This window comes from Protopterus annectens, chromosome 11.part0 (genome assembly GCF_019279795.1).
Source record: "Protopterus annectens isolate FY-2018-M chromosome 11.part0, PAN1.0, whole genome shotgun sequence".
Taxonomy (NCBI): Eukaryota; Metazoa; Chordata; order Ceratodontiformes; family Protopteridae; genus Protopterus; species Protopterus annectens.
The window spans coordinates 460,256,386-460,269,324 of record NC_056745.1 but is presented as its reverse complement, the minus strand read 5'-3'; the positions used below and the strand labels follow the sequence as shown (position 1 = coordinate 460,269,324).

At 38.6% G+C, this 12,939-nt stretch overlaps 1 protein-coding gene across 1 annotated transcript in view; it reads left to right on the top strand.

The window, feature by feature from the left end:
- Nucleotides 1-1,288: 1,288 nt before the first annotated feature.
- SYT1 (synaptotagmin 1) overlaps nucleotides 1,289-12,939 on the top strand; it is a 97,969-nt gene continuing 86,318 nt past the window's right edge. Inside the window, exon 1 of the mRNA XM_044087960.1 lies at nucleotides 1,289-1,424. Coding sequence (XP_043943895.1) covers nucleotides 1,314-1,424 — 111 coding nt within the window. The 5' untranslated portion in view covers nucleotides 1,289-1,313. The remainder of the gene's footprint in view (nucleotides 1,425-12,939) is intronic.

Below are 12,939 nucleotides of genomic sequence, written 5' to 3'. Positions count from 1 at the left end.
CACACATGCACACACACAACATACAACACGCACACATGTGTACACACAACACACAACACGCGCACGCACGCACACACACACACACAACACACACATGCACACACACACATACAACATGCACACATACAACACACAACATGCGCGCACACACACACACACACACACACACACACACATATGCACACACACAACATACAACTCGCACACATGCACACACAGCACACAACACGCACACACACACACACACACACACACACACACACACACACACACATGCACATGCACACACACAGCATACAACACACATGCATGCGCACACACAACACACAACATGCACACAGACACACAGACACACACACACACACAAAACACACACACATGCACACACAACATACAACATGCACACATGCACACACAACACACATACACATACACACACAAAACACACAACATGCACACACACACACACACACACACACACACACACACAAACACACACACGCACATGCACACACAACACACAACATGCACACACACACACACACACACACACACACACACACACACACACACACACACACACACACACACACACACACGCTGTGTTTTATTATGCCCACTTAGTCTTCTTCACCATAGATCTTAATGTCAAGATGTGGCTGAACCTTGTGTTATATAAATAAAGAGACTGCTTGGTTAGCAGTATACCAGAGAGTATATATGTTGTGATAGTGCTAACATGCTATACCCAGAACACGTGGAACTGGTTCCCTTAGTCTTCACTTGTATGCTTGGTGACTTTGAGCAAGTCAGTTAATCATGCCAAAGATCATAAGGTACCCATGAAAAGAAACAGCTTTCCCTGGTGGTTATATAGTTATTAAAAAAATAAACTGACGTAGAATGCTTCTCTTGCCCAGAGTGAAAAGATCATAAATATGCCAGATAATCAGTCGATATTGGCACAGTCAGCTAGGAAACCGAAAGCAAAATGTTAAATGTTGCATATATGTAAAGGCTGAATCATTGGCAGGTCACATACATTGGTATAATCTGTGGAGAAGTATAACACAAAATCAAGATTTTTTTCTTTTAACTATTTAAACCATCCTTTAGACATAAGATATCTTATTTGTTAACACCTAGATGGTTCACAATGCTCATACTGCAACTAAATAAATAAATAATATGTGATTATTGTTTGACTGTGTATAAAGGATGATTGAATACTGGTAGAAAAACATCTGCTTTTATGTTAATTTTACTTATAATATGTCCTTTCCTTCTTAGATCCTTATGTTAAAATTCATCTGATGCAAAATGGCAAGAGGCTAAAGAAAAAGAAAACTACGATTAAGAAGAACACTCTGAACCCGTACTATAATGAATCCTTCAGCTTCGAAGTTCCATTTGAACAAATCCAGGTAATCTTAACATGGGTCTATCTATCAGGATGGCTTTATTTTCTCAGAATACATAAATAATTTATTAAGAGTCTAATTATTCTGAGAGTATTATTTCATTATCATTTGTCTTCCTGCATTGCTCCAAGAGGCTTGCACATGACTAGGTTTGGGGGAATACCAGAAGGTACACAAAAAAGTATTCATTTGTTAGCAGAATTCAAGTGATAGGCCTTAGAAGATAGAGAGAGGTAAAGCAGGATAAAAAAGAGGCATTTGTTCTTTTTTCAGTAAAGTGGAGAAGCAGCTTTAAATATGCTAGGTGGCAGGAAAATTGCAGGAATAAGAGCAAATTGATTTTTGTTACTCTTGTTCGAATCTTTATGAAACATTAATTTGTCTAATCATAATTCAACAGCCATTTAATGGATTTTATTGAATTATGCAGTTATTTCAGACTCCATTGTTGCAAGGCATTTTATTAATCATCAAAGACCGCAAAGTATTTAAGGAATGTTAACCGGCAACATGATCGCTGAAAATGTTATGATGGCATCACGTTATTTTTATTTTATCTAGTATTGCGAAAATGTTTGCATTGCTTTCCATGTATTATAACTTAGCATTTTAATGAAAAATAAACAGCGTTGGTGCCCCTCCTCATTTGGCAGTAGTGTTGTGCAGCATATTATAAGTTACGGTTGCTCTGATCTGAAGCCTGCACTAACAAAAACACATTTATAATCTAGTCAGCTTTCTAGATCCTTTCAGTCTGTCATTTTGAAATGTAGCAGATATAGTTTGAAATATGATTGACCTTAGTTGCCATAATACCTTGATGTAGAATTCAGAATGCACTTGAAGAGAGCATGGAAACAGATGCATATTTGGCAATTATATTCCCTTTTGGTACTTAGTGTAGCAACATGCTATGTCCTCTCTTCTGTAATCTCAGCGGATTTGATTATATGTGAAATTCTTCTGATACATTATGGAATCAAACCATGAGAAGCACTGAGCCTTATTCAGTGCTGATGGAACCCTTCTAAAGAGAAAAATATTTTGCAGTGAACATGGTTCAAATTATAGAAAGAAAAACAGTACAGGGCAGATAAATCTATCATGTTGCTTTGATCCAAGATTCTGAAATAAGAGTGATGCATGACTGATTTCAGGCAAACATGTCTAATTCCACAGTCTTCCCCTCAGTTCATGTCATGCACCGTGAAACAGTTACTACCAATCAAATGTCAAGAAGTGAAAAAAGTAAGGGCATTGCAAGTCAGGCCCTTGAAACCACTATTCACATTCAAGATACAAAAAGATGCAACTTTTTCTCGTGCATTGCTTACCCATTGACTATAATTTTAGAACAGTAAATCCAAAATGAATGGAATATATTCATAGATACTATAACAGCTGTGATTTTGATGCCAGTATGCTTATGTTTCTGGAGTTTGAAAAGACCACAGCTATAATAGCCTTTTATACTTGCACACATGTATAACAACATGCACACACACACACACACACACACACACACACACACACACATACATGTGCACACGCGCACGCACTCACGGTCACATGCATGATTAGTCCTCAAGCATGCATGCATGCACATGCTATATGAGTTGCAGATTTGAGTTATTCCACAGAAACCATATAAGGGATCTGTACTGCACACTGACTATGTTTTTTTTATATTGCCAGCATCATGTATAGGGTATATGTATACTGGCCTCTGTTGTAACTAATGCAAATTTGGCATTAATGTGCAAGTATAGCCTTCATCTGGAAGAATGAGAGCTCTAATTAACAGAGCCATAATGACAGGCAGACTATAATGAGCAACAGTGTAAACAATACAAAACCCTGAGCTATTCCACAAGTAAGGAGACAGGGGGAAAATCCCCTTCTATTACTGTGTGCATTCTACCTAAAATGAAATACTTAAGTTATTGTAGCATGTACCTGAGAAGTGTGTTCCGTGTGATACAGTGATAATATGTAATTTGTCATGTCAAACTCAGCATACAGATCTGGGGGATTATGATATAGCATACTTGCAAACCTTTGAGCTAAGGAGACCATCTACACATAGATTATCACAGTATCAGTTATACGCATCCCAGATAGGAATGAAGAGTTAATGGGTGTGGTAAGATGGTTGTTTAGCTGGACATGTAGAAAGATGCACAGTTCAGGTATAAAGATGATTTTTATAAAGACTAAAGCAACTAGGACCTCCTTCTAAGGCACTAAAAAGACTCCACACAACAAAAAAAGAAAGAAAAATACTCTGACTCTGTATAACATCTAAAGATGGACACCCCAGCAACCACCCATCCCCACCCCCATCTCGCTGGAAAGTAGCACTTCCTCCTCATGCAGAACAGCACGTGTTTTAAGTTAAATAATTAATAATTTTCTAGGTGACAAGAAAATAAAAAGATAATCTGCAGGTAGAACAGCTATATAAGTATAAGTATAATGCACTGTATATGAAAAATAGTTAATTAAGGCTTTGGGTAGATTAATAATATTTCTATACCTTTCACCCTGCTTCTAACTACATAATTAAGAACAGCATGATTGTACTTCAAAAACAAAGTTATTTTCTGTACTATAAAGGTTGATGTATTTAAGCAGTTTTGTCAGAGTGGCAGTCAAGGGAAAGTTGTAGCAGGGAATAGCACACCAAGATAAAGTCTGAGGGTATTGGCTGATAAGTACTTAGCAGGTTAGGACTGTGGCTATTCACCTCAGTGAAAGAGTTTGTCAGAGAAGCTTGTCTGGCATGAAGTGTGAGTAGCAGGGATCTTCCTCACATTTAGTGATAAATTAGTCTATCTGAAAATGCTAGCACCATTTGTTGATCCAAGGAAAACAAGGGCACCTGATTTTAACCAGGTTTATGAGACAATTGCTTTTACTATGTGATCCAGTTTTACAGATCAGCCATCATTATCACCAAGGTTACCTAATTTTTGACTAAGTTAGTAGCACAGCAGAGTGAGGGAGCTGAGGTTCACTACTGGCACTCAAGTCACAAGCACTTGAAAACCACCGTGTCAAAGCCAGAGACTCGAGCACCTTGTAGAGCTGCTAGGCTACTGCTCCCACTCAAACTCAAATATGAGTTCAGGCAAGCAGCCATCAGGAGGGAGTGTGAAGGGTTAGGATTTGGGAGCGGTTTTAGGATTAAGGAGTGGGGGCAGGGGTTAGGGTTTGGGGGGAAGGGAGTTTTAAGGTTAGGGACTAGGAAAGACATTTTAGGTTTGGAGAGCAGTCAGGAAATTTAGGATTATGGAGAGGGGTGGAGTTTTAAGTTTAGGGTGCAGGAAAGAAGTATTATAGTTAGGGAGGGATTTAGGAATCTAAGATTAAGGAAGGAAATTGGAGTTTTAGGTGTAGGGAGCAATCGGGGTTTAGGGTTAGGGGAGCAGAGGTTTAGGGTAAGGGACCGAGAAGGCAGATTGGTAACTGGGTGAGAATTTTATGTTTATGGTTTAGGTTCTGGTAGGGCTTTGTAATTTATAGGATTGGGTGTTAGGACAGCGATGCAGAAACAGGTGATTGGGCTAGTGGAAGTTAGAAAATTTGCTTTTGAGCAAGTGGCAGTGAGCAGGTGTATCGTGAGCTACTACTAAGCAAGTACTTGTAGTAAACCTGAGGAACTGATGTGTCCACCTGTGATGTTGAGACTTGTTAATGAAAAAACAAAGATCTTGTTCATTTTGCTAAGCATGTTTCTGCTACTGACAGGTTCCCAACTTGATGAACCAATTGCTGAATTGCCTCCAGTGGAGGGGGATGAGTTATACAAACTCAAGAAATGGACCCTTTATTTCAGGACTAAGACTCATTCAATGATTAAAAAAAAATATGTACTGAGCAGGGACATAGGTCTCAACCTGCTAAAATGCCAATGTGGAACACAGACCATAGCAATGTGTGACAAACAGTCAAAATGTGGAACACCCTAATTTTGAAATGCACGAAAAGCATACCTTGACCGTGGTCATGGCCTTTCAACCAAAATACACACACACACACACACACACACACACACACACACACACACACACACACACACACACACACACACACACACACAAACACACATACACACATTCACCCTTGTCATACCTCTCGACTGCCCAGAATTTTGCAGAATGCCCACATTTTTGTTTCATATTTTTGGTCTGCTCCTCATAAAATATATAGTTTTCTGGCAAATCACAGAGGAATGAAATGATAAGGTAATGACAGAAATGTGAGTTTCAGACATCATATCCTTCAGATCATGTACGGTAACACAAAACCTGTTATTCAGGCAACTTGGTAAGTTTATAAGAGCAATATCTAGAAATTTTCCCTATTTTTGTGGCTTTATCACCACATTATGCTTGGCTGTTGGCTTTGTCCACATTTCCTACTCTAGGGGGTTGACAGGTATCCGTTTATAGAGAGGGGAAAAAATAATATATAAGAAAAGCAGTATCAAAGTAAATAAATTTCATGCCAGCAGTTAAAAGGGTTCCTATTAACTGCTGGTATTCCAGTTATTTACTTTGGTATTGTCTTGCTTCTATTTTATTGTTTTCTCCCTCTCTTCAGACAGGGTTTTCCACAACCATTCCTACATGAATGGTCATGTATTGGGGAGCTCTCATTGGCTCCCATTCTCAGTAACATTTATTTGATTGGTTCTTATACTGCAATGGTGATTGGCTGTAATTGCAGAATACGAACCAATCAAAAACTGTGTAGCACAGCCAATGCAGTTCAATGCAGAACAACGGAGTAGCTATTTGATTGGTTTGTATGCTGTGGCTCTGATTGGCAGTAATTGTGGTCTACAAACCAGACAAAAGCCGTGTAGTGGAGTCAAAGCTGTTCAATGTGGAACAGCTGAACAGTGGGTTTGCTTATGGTTGAATGTGGAGCGTTCAGCTTAATCTGGAGCACTTGGCTGCTTAGAGCAGGGGCCTTGGTGATGGCAGCGAATGAAGGAGGAAGCACAGTCAGCAGTTCTGAGAGGAGACACTAAAATAGTGAGAAAATGGCATAGGAAGGAATGCCTAGTGATTCATGGGAGTTAAGCAAAGAAGGCATGAGGGGGCTAGAATGAGGTAGAGAAGTGATTTTTAGTGGTATGGATTACATAACCTGCTTAATACTGGGTGAGTGAGTTTCAGTATGGGTAAAGTGACCTTAACCAAAGAGCAGAATTGTATGGAAAATAATCCCCTACATTGCAGAGTAAACAAAGCAGGATCTCAGAAATTGGAGCTAAAAGACATGAGAGGATAATAGGAGATACTCATAAATCAGGCAAACAGAGTAAGAGAGATTTTGAAGGGCAAGGGTACAGTGATTGTAACAGCTAGAAAGGCAAAAATAACTAGTGGAGCTTGAAGCCATAATAAAAGTGCAGTGATGAGGGCTGGAAAGGCTGATGCAGAGATACTAGGAAGGAGAGAGTCAAAAAGGAACCAAGAAATATAAACAGGAACTGAAGCAGAAGAAGGCTCTCAATAGGATGGCATAAAAGAAATGTCTGAGCTGCAAGAGGAGATATTAACTATATGTTGAACAGCAAATAGTAATTAAGCAAAAGGAAAGAAGACAGAGTAATTGTAATATGTATGAATGTATAAAAATGGGTCTATATGATATCCTCGAACGCTTAAAAAAGCGAATGCTGATTAATCGAACTTATTTTCGCAAAACTGCAAAATATCGAAGCAGCAGAAACTCAAATTTTTGCTTCGGTATTTTCAGTGTTATGGTGGAAAGTTACCGGTCGGATTCAGGTAAGTGTGCGATTGTGTGGATGTGAGTGTTAGGGTGATTTAGGTGAGTTAGGGTTAGGGCTCGGGTTAGGTGTGTGTGCGATTGAGTGGACATGAGGGTTAGGGCGGATTTAAGTGAGTTAGGGTTAGGGAGCAGGTGAGGTGAGTGTGAGATAGTGACAAACCTTAGGGTTAGGGTTTGGGTTAAGGTAAGTGGGTAGTTAGTGGTGTGTGCATAGTTTAGTGTAGAGTTAGGTATCAGATTTTAGGTGTATATGTGTGGATTTCTGTTTGGTGTGCTTGTGTTGTGTGTATGTGTTTTGGATCAGCGATTTTTTTCCCTGGGAAAAAAATCGCTGATCTGACAGTTCGAGATTGTAAGCTTTCGCTTAAATTAGGTCGATCAATCAGCGTTCACTGTTTTAAGCATTCAATGATATAATATAGACCCATAAAAACTGTACTGAATAGGAAAATGATTGCATCAGATCAGAGCACTATATTCAGTACAAGTCAACAGGCTTTAAAGGGACACTATAGGATTTATAAAAATCAGTTACTTGTTTAGAGGACTTTGTTTACATTTTAGTATTGTGTAAGTCACATGTTCAGCCAGAGGTAGGGTTTTCAGACAGCCTTGTTAGCATACTGCAGGTCAGATTCCACAAACTACAGTAGGGGTGGGTTATTATAGGAAGTGCTAAGAGATGACAGTTTGTCCATTTTTATTTTCCTTCCCCCTCCATGGGCTATTAGATTAGATGAATGGCTTTCACTCAGCCAAGGTTGCTATCTAGCCACATTCATACCCACAGTCTTTGTTGCAGTGAAATTATGTCTGCTTTAGTAGGTGCTTGTTTTACAGAAAAAAAACTGTGTGGAAAAATAATTCCTGCCTAAGCAATATTACTTTTTGTTTGTTTGTTTCATGCTTGTTGCTCCATGCGTATTTTCCTTTCACTGGTAATTATTTTTCATATGTTCTGCATTAGTGTTTTGTTTTCACAAAAAGATAGTAGAAGATGCATCAATGCTCAGAAAATCTTCAGCCATACCTATGGTAAGAGGACAGTATCCTGCCTAATATGCTAAAGCAACAGAGATGAAATAGCAAAGCAAACTCAGTAAGTAACAGTTGTATGTAATACAAGGCAAATCACAGGCAGGCTATGTGTCATAGTGTTACACTTTGGTAGTCAAAACTCTACATCAAATATTATGAGGTAAGCATTAGAAAGGTTGCTTCATGCCCTCCTTCAAATGTATATGAGTTGCATAGTAAACGTAATAATATTCATAACAATAACAATAACAATTATCTTAATAATAGTACAGAAGATAACAGTCAGGTCAACAACAGAAAATAAGTTAAAAAAAATTATCTCAAGAGCAGAATTTTGTGATCATAATTCTTCATGGTACTTGGAGTTTAATTAATAAGTCATTCCTGTCAGTTTATTTATTTATAATTCTGCTGGAGATGTGTGCGTGCAACTCCAGTACATTTAAAAGCTGCCTGAACAGGCAGAGGTAAATTTGAAAGTAGCATTGTTTTAGTTACAAACTTAATTAAACATATCTGTTCCACTGGGAGTAGCCCTGTAATGTGGGATTTCTTTACAGTCAGTGTCTTATTTTATTGCATGTCAGACATACAAGTAGTGTTTTTTTTAGAAATTACAGCCTTACTGTATGAATGGGAAGGTGAAATAATGTACCCACTGGTGGTGCAGACAGATAAAGCTATGAGTATGACCCAGGCAATACAGGTTTCATTAGCAGCTTGGGAGCTTGTAGGTGCGGCAGGTGAGGGAAGGAGTGGGGTCCTGGCTGCTCCTGGAAATTAGTCCTTTTGGTAGATGGGTACAGAGTTAATGGGCTGGAACTGTTTCAGGTGAGGACGTGAGCATGGCTACCTAAGCCAGTAACTGCAGTCCATGATTGCCACACGCTGAGTCAGAATACATGTTATTAGAAGGACAGTGGTATTCCATACAGTAATGTAGGTGCAGACATCACCACCCAAGTGAAGGGGGTAGATCCCGCAAAGAAGAAAAACTTCCAAAAAGGTTACCTGAATAATGATCCCTCCAGATGACTCCCACTCTGGGTGATCTGAAGAAAGATTCCTCACCCCAAAGGAATAAATAGGTTCAAAACTCAGCAGTTAGCAGGCAGATGGGGAGAAATAACATGAAGAAAACATCAAAGCTGAGATAATGTGTATCTGCACCCAATGAAGCATTCTGTATATGTATAAAGTGTACATCCCTTAAACGTTCATAATTATCATTAAAATTTTGATGTGTCCTGCATAAGGTTTGTAGTTTTATGGCAAAAAGATTCTTATGCAAGAACCTTGCTACAACAATGGGTATATAACTGCTTTTGATTCTTATGCAAGAACCTTGCTACAACAATGGGTATATAACTGCTTTTGATTCTTATGCAAGAACCTAGCTACAATAATGGGCATATAACTGATTTTGATTCTTATGCAAGAACCTTGCTACAACAATGGGTATATAATGGCTTTTGATTTTTATGCAAGAACCTTGCTACAACAATGGGTATATAACTGATTTTGATTCTTATGCAAGAATCTTGCTACAACAAGCATGTTATGTCAGAAAAATGTCAAGAACATTACCTACTAATTTGTAACAGTAAGCAGGGTGATCCATGTATTATGACAACAATGGTAATCACAATAATAATTATAATAGCTTCCCCCAATAATATGAGTGACAGAACTGAGTTCACAAAGACTAACTGCATAAAACAGTGCAGCAAATTAGACTCTTCTGTCTGAAAAACAATAACAGAATACAGCATGCTTAGCAGACATTCTTACTACAAGTAAAACATGCGGGGACAGGTACTGTCTAGTTCCCATTACACCGGGCTGGAAATGTTGAAATGGACAGAATATAGAGGACAAGATAATCATCATCACCATTGACTTATCCACTGATATTTATTTATTTATGTTTGGTAACGGATGATAAACTGATTCATTGGGACCTGTTTCAACCACTGCCCAGTGTTTGCAGAGCAAGATTTAAATAACAAAGGCAAGAAAGCCTTAAATGAGTCCCACTACAGTACACTGATATACAGCCATTAATGAATACAGTGCAAGTTTATGACTGCATCTCTGATCATAACCAAGTTGTTATGTGTTTGGGAAGCACATGCTAAGAAATCTGTTTTGAGAACAGAGTGAATGGAAGCTCATGCTTGGTTAGGATCACAGAAAACTGACTATATTTTTTTATAGTACAGTGAACTTTCACCTGCTTCATGCACTACTAGTTACAGAGAGACAACAACATGTAAGGGAGTGCTAAGTGATTTACAGCTTTCAAAGCTAAAAAACACTTTTATTATTATTTGTTATACATGAAATTTAATTCTCCCAGTCTACTATAGGATAAAGAGAAAAAAATGTAGGAGAGTGGAGTGTTTTCCAGTTTTAAAATCAGTAACACAGTTCACAGACAGCATTGTCAGCATTAATAGAATGATCTGAGGTGGCACTACCCCAAACTACTTTTCTCAGTGGGAAACAGAGATCATTGCAGAGTACTAGTGTATCATTTGACCATGCCACCTGCGTGTTGCCATAATCAGCTTTAAAAGCTGTAATATACTTCATGTCACCAGACACTAAAGCAGATATGATGCATCTCAAAGTAAATTACAGCTTTTTAATCTGTTTTAGCTTCCCAGTAATATTCTGTTGTAGCTATTTTTTATGATTTAATACAAGACTAGAGTATTAAAAAATAATTAAAAAATAATACAGGAGCTGCAATGGATAAAGTCCAGGATAGATAACAAATACAAGAAAACTGGTTCAAAACACCACAAAACAGTGTAACACACATTGCACAGTACCAGTTTGACTATGACACTTGCATCCTGCCACCATCAGCTGTAAAAGCTGTAACATACTTAATGCTGTCACACTCTAAAAAAGAAATATGACAGTGCAAAGTAAATTACGGCTGTTAAATTTGTTGTAGCTTCCCAATGCTGTTCTGTGGTAGCTAATTTTTGTTGACCTACTACAAGACTAGAGAATAAGAGCACTAAAAGGTGTTTCACAAAGGTGTAGTAAGGGCATTTTTGCAAAACTAGAACGTATAAAAGCAGGAATATATATGCAATCACTGTCTGTCCACATACATATGCCCATATTATCAAACTTTGGCATGTGTATTACAACATATTAAAATATAGCTCAGCATACATTGACAGATACACCTTGTTCTGTTGTGCACGTTGTTACAGTTTCAGACCACAGGTACCTGGAAGGACGCTTATGCAGGTAGAACTTGTTCAGTCCTTCTCTACAAATATACAGTGGTGTGTGCTACACTATACTATGCTGTTCTGTGATGGATATTGCGAACTTGGTTGTAATGGATATTACTAACTTGATGCCTTCACTATTGACACATGGGTGGTATGAGGGGTTGATCCCCCTGGCCAGCAAGTAATGCTCTTCAACCTGAATGAGCCAATTTAGTATTCGTGGTTCACCCTCTGTGGGGGCCCTATCTGTCACACCATCCTGGGCCTTTTCTTGTGAAGAGTATCATATCTGTAACTCTCATGGTAGAGACCTGTTATGAGCACCCTCAAAATTCACATCTTGAACCAGTTGCTGACATATCTGGTTTGAATAATGATTGTCTGTGACACCTTTGCTATGGAAGTGCATGCCATATTGTGGGGGGTCTACAGTAGCACTTCATTCCAGGTAATCAGCTTTTTCAGGTGTTGGTTCCATCATTAGTCATGCCAGTACATGTATGCCTGTGGGCAGAACATATCAGTTAGTGCATATGTATGTCACAACGTTTCCATTGCAAATTGTTTCCTACCCCTTCCCCCATACAAGCTAGTGAAAAAAAACACCCTTGCAGGTTCAGCGCCTTTACACTCCTGGATTCAGATAGATGTGTGCAAAGTTCTTTATAATCCACAGGTTATGTTGTAAACAAGAACGCCAATAAACGAAAAAAAAAATTGAATTGCATAAAATTTCAATTTGTTTTTTTCGTTTATTGGTGTTCTTGTTTACAACATAACCTGTAGATTATAAAGAACTTTGCACACATCTATCTGAATCCAGGAGTTTAAAGGCGCTGGACCTGCAAGGGTGGTTTTTTCACCAGTTTGTTTTTTTGTTTTTTGAATTTTTAGAAGGTTTATGCTTTCCCCCATACACACACACACACAGACACACACACACACAGACACACACACACACACACACACACACACACACACACACACACACACACACACACACACACACACACACACACACACACACACACACACACACACACACACACACACACACACACACACCACAGACACAGACAAATAGTGCAGTGACATGCCAGTGTCGTGGGTCATGGGCACATTTGCCTCACTATGAATAATATCCACCAGAGGATTTATTGTTCTTGTTGAGGTATTTTACCAGGCAGGACTCTTTCCTTAATCCTATGAAGCTTCAAGTCTACAGAATGTTTACTAGAATTCCTCTATTCCAGAGTTATGAGGTAAATTAAACCTAAAAACAAAGGTCTGACCCAGCAGTACTGCTGTATCTCTAGAAGTGCCTGTTTATCCTCTGGATGAGCTGAGTGGATTACAAACGTGATAAGAAGAGGCAATAAACCTGCTAGTGAGTTAGTAGGAGACATTCCTTTTGT